This window comes from Mchenga conophoros, linkage group LG1, assembly GCF_057382185.1.
Source record: "Mchenga conophoros isolate Kocher_MC1m ecotype Shallow Benthic linkage group LG1, M_conophoros_male_GT1.1, whole genome shotgun sequence".
Taxonomy (NCBI): domain Eukaryota; kingdom Metazoa; phylum Chordata; class Actinopteri; order Cichliformes; family Cichlidae; genus Mchenga; species Mchenga conophoros.
This window is the reverse complement of record NC_140526.1, coordinates 31,324,837-31,341,201: the sequence shown is the minus strand read 5'-3', so window position 1 is coordinate 31,341,201 and position 16,365 is coordinate 31,324,837. Positions and strand designations below refer to the sequence as shown.

General features: G+C 42.8%; 1 protein-coding gene across 10 annotated transcripts in view; it reads right to left on the bottom strand.

The window, feature by feature from the left end:
- The window catches only part of neo1a (neogenin 1a), a 155,287-nt gene that overhangs the window by 22,230 nt on the left and 116,692 nt on the right, over positions 1 to 16,365 (bottom strand). For 8 of the 10 annotated variants that reach the window (XM_085274958.1, XM_085275030.1, XM_085274967.1 and 5 more), the window contains exons 8-13: positions 11,185 to 11,419; positions 8,584 to 8,738; positions 6,515 to 6,663; positions 4,806 to 4,944; positions 4,035 to 4,084; positions 1,422 to 1,563 (exon numbers count right to left, since the gene is read on the bottom strand). In XM_085274958.1, the coding sequence (XP_085131084.1) occupies positions 1,422 to 1,563; positions 4,035 to 4,084; positions 4,806 to 4,944; positions 6,515 to 6,663; positions 8,584 to 8,738; positions 11,185 to 11,419 (870 nt within the window). The remainder of the gene's footprint in view (positions 1 to 1,421; positions 1,564 to 4,034; positions 4,085 to 4,805; positions 4,945 to 6,514; positions 6,664 to 8,583; positions 8,739 to 11,184; positions 11,420 to 16,365) is intronic. The other 2 variants (XM_085275003.1, XM_085275020.1) reach the window with 1 other exon arrangement.

Sequence of the window (16,365 nt, the reverse complement as noted above, 5' to 3'; positions counted from 1 at the left end):
TTAAAAAAAATGGTAGTCTGGATTAATTCATATTTTAAAGCTATATCTCCCTTAGAGTGAGCTGCAACACCGCTGGGTGCCAGCTTTGGTATTCAGAGAAGAGGGGAACGCCTGCTGACAAATGATGTGTTGCTGTATTAATTTGCTGCAAAATTTTTCATCATCGCCGTATTGTCCCATTTGCACGCTACATGCTAATCCTGTACTCTCTTCGCTCTGTACCCACTATTCTGGGCCGCCCTTGGGGGTAGCTTCTGAAGACTGCCTAACCATCCGTGCCTCCGAGGCTACAACATCTTCTTCTAAACGCTTCTGAACCAACAAACACCCCTGTGTTCCCCCCCCCACAGAATGTTCTACAAAAATCAACTTTTAAGTGTATATTCTCTTTGATGCAGCACACAGCGTGAAGCCGGGCCACTTGAAAGTTGCTGAGACGACATCTAATATTAATCACCGCTGCCGTGCCTCTCTTGCGATATTGTGCATATTTTGCTGATAGCGGTGGGTAATGTTAGGGTACAATAGGACATGTAACTCAATTGCAATGGGTTTAGAAACTGATGTGTGGATGTTGAGTAAATAAACAGGCCCGCAGTTAGTCTGACTAATCCCATAAATCATCCGATACGCATCTTCAGGCTCAAGATAAGAGATTTATAAAAAAATTTTTTTAAAGAAAATCCTGCACCCCATCAGACACAGCTCACACTTTCCAAGACGCATCAGATAAAGATACTAAAATATAGAGATGACATGGAGTCTGATAGCATAAAAGTTTGAGCTTAGGGCTCAGTGAAAACGTCAAAAAGGGGAATTCTTTGTGGATCCATCATTTTAAAATCTGATTCGATATGTAAATCTATGCATCTGTATCACTTTTGGGCTTTTAGACGAGGGCATAAAACCATCACAGTGATGTCATTGTTTTTGTGTACAGCTCTAAAAACACCCTGCAGACGTGCACAGTGATGCATGTGTCCATAACTGTACAGCAAAGTCTTTTGCTCACAGCACTGCCTGTTAAGAAAACTGTTCATGTCTCCTCTCCAACTTGTCTTTGCACTTTTTTATCTGGTGATGGGATGACTTTTCGTAGCTGCAGGGCGTGTATAGCTCTGATCCGTCTTTCAAACCCGGTTCTGAACCTGCGTATCCAGGGTGGTTTGGAGACTTTGTTTTCAAACTGGGTTAAAAGGCCAAGCACATACAAGAAACATTTTACTAGCAGATGTGAACTATGGTGGCTCTCTTCCCACACCTGAACACCCACTGAATGTAACTGGAGGTAAATTTTATAGCTAAACTCTTCCTGTACACATGGTAATAAATGCAATACATTCATAAGCACTTCCACTGGTCTGAGGGAAGAGGACGGATTTATTCAAAAAGTCATTAGTCACAATTTTTTTATTCATTACCATCCATGAGCTTGTAAAGCTGGGTGCCTTCAGTGGTTTCAGATTCGCTCCTGCGGGATCCTTTCCAGTATCGTATCTTGTAGCCGGTGATCTTCCCGTTCTGGCCGCTCAGGGGCGGAGGCTGCCACCGAAGCATGATGCTCTGAGACGGGGAAAGGTGTAAATGAAACAGAATGTCATGTTTAGCAAGTACTTTTGGGGCCTGTAGCTGTAAAGGTGACCTCACAGTTTAGCAGGCGGCATCGCACCTTCCCACGCACCTTGGCGTGGACCTTTGTGTTAACAGTGTCACCGCGGTCCAAACAAGAGGGAGACCCACATCGAGCAAACACCCCCGTGAGCGCGAGAGATGCAGCGCAAACAGATGCATTAGGAAGAGATGACTATGAATAATAAAAGTTGCGATGATAAGCGAGGTGTGTGGTCAGGTTAAGCCTGCAGAGACACCGAGGCAGAGAGATGAAGGCAAGACGCTCTGCTGGCGGGCCCACGCTGCACTCTTTTGGGATGTGCGCTGCTGAGTTTTTGTGTGCCCATGTGTGTTTAAAGAGATAGGTGGGGGGTGGCTCAGCGTGGGAGAAGAGTTAATTAACGCTTCCCCACTGTCGCACTGATGCACAAAAGCCCGAGTACACGCACAGTCGAGGGAATTGCACAAATTAAATTTGTGTGAAGTGTGTTCAATTATTTCCATTTTTCTTATTACACTATCGGCCCCGGCTCGTCATGTCTGTTGCGTTTCTACCTTCCTGGCGCTAATCACAAAAAACAGTTTAATTGACTTTTGTAAACTCACAGGGGAAGGTGAAGAGGCTGATGCCAAAAGCAAAAAAATACAACAACAACAAAAAACCCAGAGAAGTAAGATCAGAAAACACGATGATCAGGTTGCCTTGTAGGTGAAAGATGCACCTTTCTGCTTGACAGGACCCAAAGAGGAGACCACACATGAAATGAATGTTAATTAGCTCTTTTCCACTTTGGTTGGGTGTACCGAACTAATTGCATAAATGGTTTGTATCTAAATAATTGTACTGTAATTATTCTTTTAATGGCTTGTTTACGCTCAAAGTGAAAGACAACGACAACAAAAAGAGAAAATGAGATGAATTACTGAATGACACTTAAAGGGGAAAAAAAAGAAGAAATCTGTCAGATGTTTGTTTCACAGCTTTAAACCGCTTGGTCCGGGCCAAAGTGAGGAGGGACAGCTGGCCTCACACACACTATCCTCTCAGAAAACTATTCATGTCCCTTCCACAGACTGAGCCCGCTTCATTTTACTCTTAAAATTAGCATGAGAGCATTTTCTCTCTACAAATCTCAGCAGAGGATCCCTCAGCATGGGTGGCTAGCTCTAACTCAGGCTGGGAGTGTGTGATAGGATTGTCTGTCAGTGTTTTCCCTCACTTGTGCTAAGCATCGACCCGCAAAGGGCCAAAAGTGCTGGTTGCCGTTTTTGTAGTCAGTGCACACACCCCGAGGTTTTCCCTATCTCTTCTTTTTTTCTTTTTGCAATTGCTGTCTCACATGTCATGAGTGAGAAACATCTTTTGTAAAAATTAATCCCTCACTCGGGTGGGAAAGTACAATAAACAGGCCTACAGCTCTCTGTTTGAAGATCAAATGGCTGAGATGATGGGCAGCTGAGGCCCGTTTCCTGTTTTAATCAGAGGCGTGTTGTGCAGCCAGCAGCCACCTCAGCAGCCTTATCAAATAAAGCGCGTCACGCGAGAACTACGGCATGTCTCGGCTGAAATAAACAGGATTTAACAATGAAACTTAAAAAGACTGAGAGGATGCCAGGACTTGTTGGCTGAGCTGTGGGGGAAAAAAAAGAAATTGATCCAGTTATCTCTGCTCCAAAGAGAAAATTGAATCCAGATAAAATGAGATCTCACTTTTAAACAAGTAAATCTTTTTATCACGTTGCCTATAAGCCTGCTAACAAAAAAAAACAAAAGGTGAGTGAGAAAGTGAGATCTCTATTACAGAGGGTGAATTGGAAACTGGTAAGTCATCACACTTCTAACCGTTTGCACTTAATGAACCGATATTGGTTGAAAAGTTAACTTTTCCAACTTACATTCATTATGAGTTGTGTTATGTTGGGTTTCAACTAGATGTCTAACTTCATTCGACCTATAAATTCTACCTGAGTATCAGTTTTAGTTAGCTCGCATCTTCCTGTATCCTATCAGATTTGAGCTGTAGGCTCCCGTGCCAGTTTCTGTACGGATGGAGTGATACTGAGGATAAAACCTTCTGACAGGCGAGTCTCCTGCCGACGAGAAGATCGATGAGGGTTCACACGCCCTCTTAACCAGCTGGGGCTACAAGGATCTGACGCAACTAATAACACAGCAACAACGGTGCACTGGCCTGCGGGCTATGTATCTGTTCAACTGTTTGTGTGCGCGAGTAAGCGAACGAGCGGGCGGGTGAAGGCGGATTTGCTCAAGCAAACACATAAACGCAATTGCTGTACAACAAACAGTCTGCAGGCAGTTTAGGTGTACCTGTAGCTTAAGTCCTCAACAAGGCAACAGAGAAACCTAAACAAGTTAAAAAGGTCCGTCGACGCTCCCTTCAGTCGAGACAAATAAACCTCACCTTTGAGTTATGGACCTCGATGGTCAGGTTTTGAGGCGGGGCACTTGGTACTGTGGAAAAATGAAAACACCAACAATTTGTTAGTGTAAAACTAAAGAAAACATAGAAATCTACATTTTGGCAGAGCTCAAACAATCAAGTTATTAATTAACTGGACAGAACAACGTTGTAAACAGAGCCCCATTAACTGAGAACCTAAGTTTTGGACTGCTGATTGGACATGATGTGGAAGCCGGGGTTGTCTTCCTTCTTTCAGCCGCTTCCTTTTCTGCCTTCAAGTCACCTTATTGTTAGAATCCTGTTTCACATCAACCCTCCTTTGTCCTCCTTTGCTAAATCCACATTAGCTCCTTTAATACAGCAAGGAAACGGTGTGTGATGACACATTTACCTCACCAGATGTATTTTATAGTTTCAATACTCTTTATACCCCAACTTTTCAAATGCTTTTGTGGTGGCTGTAGCTCAGGAGGTAGAGCAGTGATGTTTGATTACTGGCTGCTCCAGTCTGCGTGCCAAATATCCTCGGGCAATGTACTGAACCTTGAGTTGTTCCCAAAGAGTTTGAGTGTGAATGTGTGTGAATTTAAGGCAGAAAAGTACTTAAAAACCCCCCAAAACTGTTAAGTGAGACATGTTAAGCAAAAAGCTTTGAGTGCTCAAGAAGAGCAGAAAAGCACTATATAGGAACATTTCCAGTTACCATTTCAGTGGTGTTACAATAAAAGTCAAATTAGTGTTGGTACATTTACACTTCATCAGTCCACTAACCGTCAGACAGGGTGCGAACGACAACGTCCTCAGTGGAGACGCCAGGACCGTGCCTGTTGTTGGCCACCACACGGAAACTGTACTCTGTGTTCTTCTTCAGCCCCGCCATGCTGTACGACTGGCCGTCTACGTCAATATCCTGAATGAGAAAAGGAGGGAAGGAGAGGAACTTGTCAGTGAATTGAGAATCGTCCGACTTCCCTTGCTTAAAAAGCAAACACGCCTCTACTTTCACGGCTGCTCACCGACATCTCGATGTTTACGAACAACGGGAAAAACAAAAACCGAATACGTGAAGCTTGTACGAAAAGGAAACATTTATGATTACCTGCAGAAAAAGACAAAAACACTGATAGCACTACAGTGCAGCATTTTTATAGTATTTCACAGCTAACAGCAGTCTGATAAACGCAGACATTTAGGACCGTTCCAGTAGCTTCACAATGTGACGCCAGCCTTCATCGTTTCATCACGCTAACATTTGTGTTTGTAATTCGGTGTGAAAATGTCGTCTTCCGCAGAGACGCAATTTGTGCCTTCTGTGATTTTGACTTGCTTTGCTTTACAAATTGGGCACGCTGACACATGTCCAATTACTTCAAGCCTATTTGCATGCAGCTCTTTGGTTGTGACATTTGGAGAAAAAAAAGGCACTTGGAGGAAACTCTAATCTTGCTTCCAGAGCGGGCCATTCCTTGACCTCTGAACTTGGGTCAGCTGATTACCTCTGGCCACGTCACCCTTGAATTTGCATCATATGTTGTCCCCGTCTTCCCTCTGCCCTTTCAATATTTAATATCGGTTCAGCACTGTGTCTCTCTCTCTCAGTCCGCTTCCTTCACCTCTCCTTTACTACCACTTCATCTCTCCCCGTTTTTCACCTCATCTCTGGCTCTCTCCTCCAAGGAGCTGAGGCATCATTACTCAGTGCACCGGCTGACGTTTCATCCATTATCATATTAAAGGCTTTTTAATGCCTCACTGGCTTGCACACTGCTACTGCTGGGGTTGACTCAATATCTAAGCAGCTCGATTCCACTCTTGTGACAGAGTTAGTCCTGCAGAGAAGCACCAAGTGAATCATATCTGCTTTCTTTTAGCACAATGCCCTGCTGTTTCTGTGAGACGATGAATCATTAAGAACGCCGCCAAAAATCAGCACAAAGGGTCTTGGCAAATGATTAGGGATTCTTACCTCATCACAATTTGTATGAGAAACCAATCAGTTGTACGCATTTTATCTAATGGGCCCTGCGAAATCAGGCATCAGCTTCACACACTATGCCTCGCTCACAGGGTAAACTGTGAGCAGTGAGCACACGCTGCATCTGTTTAAAGTCTGCACTTATTTCAGGTGATTTAAGCAATTTAAAAACACAAAGACGACGTAGCAAAGCAAGCGGTGTGACATATGTTTCAGGACAATCTTGTTTAGAATTCAATAATAAAAAAAACAATCATGCAAATCTTCAATTTTACTTTAATTTTCGACTTATTTCTCCGATTAATGTGTTTTTAATTCATTGGTTTTTAAAATCTATTGTGAAGCACTTTGTAGCTTCATTTTAAGAGATGAGCTGCAATTTAAGGCAAAAGGTTTTGGACACCTGTTTATGTCTTTGCTACCTGCAAACCTTTGAATTCAAAAAAGTCTTCGCTAGGCGCTCGAGCAGCGTGAGTTTGTCCCTGGAGTGTGGTTCACGCCCTACCTGCTCTTTGCCGACGCTCTTGTCAGTGTAGTACAACTTGTACGAGAGGATCTCTCCATTGCCAGTGAGGGGTTTGTCCCAGCTGAGAGAAACGGAGGTCGGCGTGTTGGACACCCCCTGCAGGTTAGGAGCCGGGCCGGGTACTTGGACTGGTGACGAAATATCACAGGTGGACAGAAATTAGAAAAGCAGCAAGTGTGACCATTTTGTTCTCTTATCTTGAACCGTTCTTCATTTTTATTGTGTCTCATCTGGGAGAAAGAAACTAATTTACCAATTCCTAGTTCTTACCACCTAAGACATATTCTTGGCTACCTCACAGTCACATTTCCCAGCGCTAACACTGACGCCAAATTGTCCCCCTCTGGACTGGGCTGCCAGCGTGCTGATTTTCTTCCTATTCCCAGAACAAAAGCGGAAGTTTCAACAAAAACATCAGTATGCATCTAATATCCCATCACCGCTGAGATCCTGCTACCTTTGAATGTGGTAGCCTGTTTATTGTATTGCACTTGATTAGTAAATTAAGGCAGCAGAAACAGAATGTATATTTATATGTGTCTTATCCTGGCTTCATAATATGCTGGTATACTAGATGAATATGGGATGTAGTCCACTTTTACAATTAGCGCTGAGTTATTTTTGCAGCGGGAGCTGATCTGCTACATGACTCTGGTGCAGGAGGCTATGGAGAAACAGAACTGCACTGGTTATCTGGTGCAAACGTAAATGAAAGCAGACAGGAACCTCAAACTAAATATTTCATGTAATATGCAGCGTGCTCAAAGACGCAGCTATCGTAACAAAATGTGTATCACCGTTCTAATAATCTGTGACTACACTGTGTCTACGTATATGTACATGTTACTTGTTGTGTCTGTACTGTGGCCCATCGGATTTAAAATCAAGCAGTGACTCTGAGGTTCAAGTGCCAGCTGTCAGACATGCTATATGTCTGCTCTGGATACATCTTGTAGACATTAGCTGCAGGTGTTCCTGCCAGAAGAAAGAAGCTCCCATTTGTTAGCGTGCACAGATGTTAGAAGGGTGAGAGACTGTGTGTGTGTGTGTGCAGGTGTGTAAAGCCCGTCTCTAAAGAGAAGTGATACAGAGGGAGTGTGGTTTGCACATGCTTGGCACTCGGATGCAGGTCAACAGTTTAAGCTCCAGTTCGTAGCATGTTCTTACATTAAAGGCGCGCACACGCGACAGAGACATACGGCACAGCTACAGCCCGCCCTCACTGCTATCCCCCTGGGTGGCTGTGCTCCTGCTGCCGGGCATTAAGATGTAGCGTGTGTGCTTTTGTGTGTTGATTCGTCCGCCCTCCAACCAAGGACACAAGTAGAGAAACAGCAGCTGACCTACAAAGTGACAGTGACTGAGCTGTAGCTTGGTCGAGAGGAGAGGGTTGTCCACAGTCTGACAGTGTGCTGGGAAATCCCCTTCACAGCACTTTCAAGTGATTTTGGAGCAGCAGCCACAGAGAGGTTTACACACTCAAACACAAAGAGAGAGAGGAGAGGAAGGGAACCACTTTGCTACTCCTTCCTACAGTCGGGCTTATGTGTCCTCTATTCAAAACATCCTAATAAGTTTCTCAGTAGACTGGAAGAGGAGAGTGTTGGAATCTGGAATACTAATTTCCAGCATTCCTCACTCAAGTAGGCATGTTTTGAGCCAAACACACGGAAGATTCAAGTAAATGTAAACAAAAGTAAACAAGAAGCGGCTTAAAAGAAGAAAATGCAGCGCTTCTCTGGTCTGCTCTTGGGTGGTCTGCCTTAACGAACAGCACTAAACAGCCTTCTCTGTGTGTGCCCATGTGTGCGGGGAATATGGGATGTCTCTGTTTGAATTGAGTGTATACTGCATATGAGTGAATATTTGTTTGTGCGAATGTTTATTTGCCTCTTGTGTGCTTCCTTTGAGTGCATCCTGTTTGCATCAGTGTGAGCACGCTTCCGACAAACTGGCTAGAGTGTGGCTTTGTGTTTATGTGTCCTGTTTACCAAGCATATATAAACGTGTGTGTGTGTGTGTGTGGAGTAAGTGAGCAAGAGTGTTACCTTCAGCTTGGGTGGCCACTTTGAGCGCTGCAGAGCTCTCGCCCTGGCCGTTGCTATTGTGGGCCACAACCCTGAAGCGATATTTGGTGTCTGGCATGAGGTTCTGGATGGTGACCTGCATCTCCCCTGGACGACTGGTATTCACGACTCGCTCCCTGATAGGGGGGGGTGGGGGTGGGTCGCACGCAGACAGGTAACAGAACAGTTAATCATTCTGACCTTAAATTACCCAGAAGGTTTTGTTTAATGCTGGTTTGCAAGAAACAAAGTGAAGTGGCATTTAGAGCACCTAATATCTTGGTGCCAAACACATGTGCATAATAATGGCATCCAACTTTTTGAAGAAATCCTTATTGAGTTCACTCTTCCTATCAATGAGATAGGGAGTGTCCTCCAAAACTGAATGGTTTTTTTTTCTTGTATATTTTATATATTCCTGTATATTTTCTTGTTATTGAGATGCCCAGATATGTAATTTTCACATAAGTTATTTTAAATGGTAGAGATGCAAGCCACTCACTGCTTTCAAATTTGATGGGCAATACTTACTTTTTCCCCAGTTGATCCCTTAACCGCCAAAGGTGCCAAAATTAGTCAATAACAGAGAGAGTTGCTGGGATGGAAGTTTGGGGTTTTGTTATGTATAGTAAAATGTCATCAGCATAGAGCAATATAGTATTAGAGGTATATGCTGTGTCATAACCATGTATATCAGCGTGAGTGCGAATTGTCCGTGCCAGGGGTTCCAGAGCAAGAGTGAACAGTAATGGACTAAGAACACATCCCTGTCGTGTCCCTCTGCTGAGCTTAAACTGAGTGGATAATGTTTGGTTTGTAAGGATTCTGGCTGTGGGATTCTTATACAGTAATTTTATCCAGGAAATAAAATCTTGTCCTAATTGAAATTTCTCTAAGACAGCAAAGAGATGGGGCCACTCAACATGATCAAATGCCTTTTCGGCATCTAAGCTAAGTATAAGTAGGTCCTGTTGCGCCTTAGAGGAGTAAATTATATTAAATAGACGTCTTAGATTGTTAAAGGAGCTCCTATCTGGTATAAAGCCTGTTTGATCTGAATGTACCAGTTTATCTATTACCATACCGAGTCTACTCGCTAGTATTTTAGCCAGGATTTTTTTGATCCGAATTTAATAAAGAGATAGGTCTATTTGATCCCACTTCCTCCAAGACTACCGTTTTTTGGGAGTACAGTAATAACTGCTTTATTCAATGTTGGTGGTAAGGTGCCCACATTGTATGCATGGTTGTACAGTTTAAATAGATATGGAGCAAGTTTGATCTTGAGCTGTTTGTAAAATTCATTCCCTAACCCATCTGGGCCTGGACTCTTACCATCTTTACCATTTTATAATACACAATAGATTTAGTAATTTCTTTAGTTGTAATTTTGGCATTCAGGATCTTGCGATCCACCTGATCCAACACAGGGAGGTCACATCAGTGTCTTTCTTTTAATGTGTAAAAGGCTCAATTAGATTTTATATGTATATTATCTTTTGGCTGAGACTTTAAATTTTCTTTTCCTGTATTTCTTGGAGGCACTTTGTAACATTGGCTTTGATAATGAAGTTGATTAATACAGGACTTCCTAGTCTTAAAAATAAGTGTCATTATTAGTAAGCCTCATTATTTTTTTAATCCATTAGTTGGCATCCATTAACTTCCCAAAAAAACCCAAACCCTCCATTCTGAAAACTTTCAATTTAAATGCGTTTTCCATCAAAATAATCCTTTTTGTACCTTAGAGTGGCTGAGATGCCACTTACCCACAGCTACTCTCCCTCTGCATCTGCACGTCCCTCTTCATCACATGCTCTCTATGTGGAAGGAGTCCCAGTGGCCTTTCCACACTGCCACATCATTCTTTTGTTTAGTTTTTTATTTTTTTTTAAGTGGGAATGGAAAATATAAAATCTGCAGTAACGGGAGCAGCTTTAAAATAAAACATCTTGATGGATTAACATTCGGAGGTATTCATTGCACTAACTTTATCTTCATGCAACTCCTTTACTCTGCTCCATATGCACGTCTGTATCACTGCTCCACACACAAAAACAGAGCAGAGGAGAGAAAGAAACTAGAGCAGAAACTGGCATGATTGCTAAATTAATGCTGGCACTGGTCTATAAACTAACCAGCTCACCAGTTGGCAGCAGGACCGGGAGACCTAGTTTACAACCTCGCTGAGTTATCGGTACGCTCCACGTATTTGCAGATTCTGTATATTAAAGGTTTGCTTTTGCTTACCGTCATGTTACAGAGAAGACATAAAAAAGAAGACTTGTGGAAAATCCTCTCAGCTTCTTAAATTTTATTCTCAGTCAGTAAATCCTCCGCCTGTGAAGCTGGGAGAAATTTACCACAGAACTATTTGGGGGGGAAAGTGAGCATGGTATTTGAACATTTGTTTTTGGGTTCTTTTGGGGTTTATATTTGTTTAAGAAGGAGGTTTTGCTTTAAGTGACTGAACTTCTTGAATAAGATATTTCAGTGGTCTGAGTGTGTGTACTTGAGCAATGTGCTGATGCCAGCAGTCGTGTGCGTGTATTAGTACCCCCTCCAGGAAAGTGTGCGTTCTACCTGCTCGTGCCCTCCTGGCTGTAGAAAATGGAGTAGGTCAACTCGTCCCCATGCGGCTCGGCTGGTTGACGCCAGGTCAGCTTGATGAAGCGAGTGGACACCAGCGAAGCCACGACGTCTCGGGGGGCCGAGGAGGTAGGCCCTGCTGGACTGCCTAGACCTCTGGAGCCTGGTGTTACATGGTCAGTAGTGTTAGGAGTCAGTGAAGGGGGAGGGAAAGAGGGCAGGGCTACGACTTTGGGTTGGGAGGGGGTAGGGAGGGAGGGATGGTGGGATGAGAGCAAGGGAGACCGGGAGGGAGACAGCCGTAGCATGTCGGGGTCGGGTGGGAGAAATATTGTGCAGAGGTGCCCAAAAGGAGCAGGTTGAGGAGAGGAGTTGAAATGGAAATGAAAGTGGAACGAAAGAAAGGGAGGAAACAAAAAAAAGAAAAAACAAAATAACAACAACGTAACAAAAAAAAAAAAAAGACTCTTGGTGTGACAAGGAACCACAATACAACACTTCTACTACACTCACAAAGCTGACAAAGAGGGAGGGACTACACATGCAGATCTACACACACCTGTCTAATGCAAGGGCAGTGGGAGCAGAACATAGTGTCACACACTTAACGTTCACCATCAGTGGCTTTCCTGCCAATCATTGGCATTAAAATGAATGATTGGACTGCATTTCTGCAAGGAGAGACACTTTGTCGTGACAGGGACAAAGTCGTCTCGTGGCCGTCTGACTTTTATTTTACAGTAAAACAGCTTCGGACTAACCCAACCCCCCCTCTCACTTTAGCTTCTCATAACTAACGATGCTGCTGAAGCACTTCTGTCGTCGCATTCCACAGCCAAGCCACAGAAATGTTTGTGATTTCATTTCGAGTGCGTGTGTGTGTTTTTCTTTTTTCCTCCTCCTTTTCGGAGGAACAATCTGCGGTCGGACCTCGTGAGATCTGCTTTCCATTTGCCTGGCAAGCAGGCGAAACAAAACCATACGGAAAGAATGTTAGTCCGTATGACATTTCCATTTGTTTGCAGGTCGGGGGGAAACGGACTGGAGGGCAAGGCTGAAAATATAGGAAAGGCGCATGGCAAGTGCTGTGCTCAAACGGTGTGTTATTACCGGAGAAATTGCGATGGAATGGAAAGCGGCTGCTGGCATATTTATCTGTCACAGCATGTGGACTAACCGCTAATTTGGCTTTCAGAATTTGTTTACGTATCAAAGAGTTCACCGACTTCTGTGATCATATAAAAGCCAACATATGATATAGAAGATTCTGACCCACCCCCAAAGAAAAATGACACTGTTTGTATACACTTTCTGTATATAAACACTCAAGAAACATTAGCTTCAACTCCGTATTTATGGGCTCTGTGTATACCGAGTAATGCTCTAAAGAACTGCTGTTGAATTTGTAGCATGCTCCAGTACTTTGGATGGGAAATAAACAGATTGTCAGGCTCAATTTTAGCTTGTTTACATCTACACTCAATAAAAAAAAAAGAGAGAAAAAAAAGGTACTGTTGCCCAAATTTGGATATCTGTCTATGAAATCCAAACTCTCGTTAAAGTCACAGACATCAGCACGACACCTTGTGTAGGATATGTGGAGGGCCGCTTCTTGCACATTTCAGGAATGTTTTTTTTTTTATTCATTCTCATCTGAAAAGATGGATTTAGGTCAGCTGAGTGATGAGGCCTTGCCTTACCCTACAAAAATCCAGTATTGTTTGAACTCCAGTGGCCAGCCAAAACTATTTTACACCATTTAGAAAAACACTGGCTGCCTTTTCCCTGCGATTAGGGTTCTTGTTCTAAAAGTGGTGAAGAAAACCCCCCAAAAAACAACCCAGCCGTCTCTCAATCTTCACCAAGCAAAGGTAATGACAGCCTCAAACAAGCTTAAAGCTGAAAGTCAGCACTTCAGCCTCAACGCCACGGTTTCATTTCAAATCCTGTTTGCTGGAGTAGTGCCAGCAACAATGAAAAACACATTATCATCCTAATACTTTCTGACTGCAGTGTAAATGACCAGATGCTGAATAATTATCCCCATTTATAAAGCGTCTCGCACACGCACAAGCATCAGAATTACCGCCATCTAACTCGAACCAGGTTCACCGAATCACCAAAGGCTCAGTTTCTTAATAGGGAAGCACTTCCTGAATTCCAAAAATCTGAACGCAGTAGAGTACAACCCAGAAACACAGCGCAAGTAGGAACTCCCGGCAAATACTGTGAATGGAACGACTCATTGTTGACATATTTCAAAAAGTTTTAACCTCAGAATATTCTATGAACAAGATACAATTCAGCTGGAAGATGAGATAAAGACAACATCCACAGGAAATTAGTAATTCTGCTTCCAGATTCAGGTTGTATAAAAGTAAAGTCCTGCAGGCAATAATCTATGAGTCCCTTGAGTCTGTAGAATTAATTTATTGAGATGAATACAATGGAATTAACAATTTAGAGATTTTAATGTGCATACTAATTTTGCCATATCTTCAGGAAAGAAGGATTAAAAGCTTGGAAGGCAAAAGATATGCTACTCTTTCATAGTAACCAGAAGGGCCCTGCTTGATAACCTCACGCTGTGCTCCAGCTCACATATTAAATATGAAATATTACTATTATTCCAACACACATATGGTTATATAGCAATGAAATATGCCTTTAAAGGCCTTCTCCTTTCCCTCAAATGATAACTGTTTGAAAGAACTTCAAAAGCAAAGTCGGATAGCAACATTTGCTTCACATTAGTCAGTTTTGCTTTGAACCCTGTTGAGCCACAACTTCTTGATTAAAACAGAAGAATAAGTCACAAGAGAATATGAGTTCAGCTTTAAGAAATGCATATCTGGACCTTGTTTTATTTCTTTTCCTTTTTTTTTTTTTTTAACTCAACTTTATTAACCTTAACTAGTTGTTGGCTGGTTGTTGATGTCTGCAGAAAATGAGGAAAACGGGCTTTTAATAGGTCTAAGATTGTCTCCTAAGATGACACAGGAAACAGGTCACTGCCTTTGCACTCTGCTCAACGCCATAATTCTTTTAGCGAGCGAATTTGTCCATCAGTACTCTTGCCCAGTGTGGACTTCGAGGTTATCTCAGTTTGAAGCACAAACAGAATCAAGACCACCTCACAGATCAGACAAGGGCGAGGAAATAAAATCATTACGAGCGGCTTCCATCTTCATACACCGTGTCCGCCGTAGGTAATTGACATGCTGGGCAGTTTTCGGTGTCCTTCTGACAATCTCTCTTGTACATGTGTGCCTGGGATTGTTACAGTAAGAAGGTGTCAGCCTCCCACTGCTATTGCCGAGCTCTATTCATAGCTGATTAATAGTGTCATTAGTCTCCGTGCCAGAGGTAATGAATTACTGGCATTAAGGCTTAACGAGGAAGGTTACTTTAGATCTGCATAATAATCTGGGTAACCCAGGCAAAAAAACCCAACTGGGACAAAGACATGCTTAACGGGTCGTCTTAGCGTTCAATGGAAGCAAAACACGTTTCAGAAATAAAGAAATGGAGCGGTGTGAAAGTTCTGACTAAAGGCTCATAACTTTTATCTTGTGCTGCCAACATCATAATCCCTGTGAGCGTCGCTGGGCAAAGCTGCATTTCCATCAAACTGGTCCGAGTTCACCGATAAGAGAGCCAGCCTAACTCACCGGCTCAGCCTTACACACCTCTACCGAGAGAACGGAAACCTAATGAATGTCTGCAGGAAGCACACACAGCACTGTAACTACAGATAGCCTTTTCAGAAGGAATTCAGCAAGCCACACCAGGCTCTTGCAAAATGGATTTTCTCAGGCCTGGTTTCCATGTCTAATGTAGTTCGGTAATGACGACGGCGTAAGACACTGATGTAGCACAGTGCTAATGGTCCATTACTGAGTCACTACTTTCATCTGGCCAAGAAAAGAAGAAGAACAATGTACTCAAAAAGCATAGTCGAGAGTCTTCAGAACAGCATCACAAAGAAGACAGTCAATTAAAACTGCCAGTCATCAGTTCCACATCACCCTCCACCCCCCTTCTCTCTCTCTCTCCCTTCATGTCCCGTCCCTATCTACACTACACTGCCATTTTCAATAAAGAAATGAAAGCCAAAGTAAATAAAAATGACAGCCTTTGTCATGTTTTATGCAAACACGGAGTAGTCGCATTATGATAAAACCGAACAGCCTATCTGTAGGCCCGAAGGTTATTACAAAGAACTAGAAGAAATTTCCGCTGAACAAAGACAAAAACAATCCGTGGAGACATTAATTCTCTGAAATGTAAAAGGAACTGTAAGTAAGAACAGAGCAACTGCAAACTGGATCACTCTTATTGGTTCTCTAGTAAATGTAGCCACAAAAAAAAAGAAGAAGAAGAAGAAGAAGAAGAATCGTTTTTCTTTCCTGGTGACAACTGTGGCTGTTTTTTGTTTTAAATAAATTCTGCTCTCCCTTCACTCTCTTTAAAGAAAAGACAGGAAAGATTAGCAAGCCTGACAGCTCATGACATTTGAGCAGCTCCTTAACGCACCGACAAAGGAAAGAGTCAGAAGGAGAAGACAAATGTTTCAAGAGAGACGTGAGAGGGGAGGAGGGAAATGAGCGAGAGCGAGGAAAAGTCTGACCAAGCATTCTTTTTTTTGGAGTCCCCTCGGTTCCTTTCAATTACCCTGTCGACAACAATAACAAACTCCATTTTTAAAAAAGATTTTCTTGCTTTACAAGCAATACAGCAATAAATGAAAACCAATGACACAAACAATAAAAATACGAGACACTCATCAGCGAAGAAAAGAATAAAAGAGAGAAAATAATAACAAGCCAGCCTGCCCACTACAGGGACACCCGTAGTTAGGAATATAATCTTTGTCTTGGGACCTTTCTTGCACTTGTATCCTGACACCTTATCACTAGCCAAGGGGGACGTGACAGAGATTCAGTATTGGATTGCTGAAGGGTGGAGTGTATTGGTAACTGCACGCATTCCCTCTAATCAGAAACAGTCGAGATTAAAGCGTAGCTCGAATCTCAGGAAAAAGACTGACTCACTGACATAATTCAGAAAGGAAAAAGTCTCAAACTTATTCTGTTAAAAAAAAATCTCAAACAGCATCGCCTCCACATTCCTCTCCCTTTTCCTCCACCGCTTTCTAGGGCATGTTCACTCCCA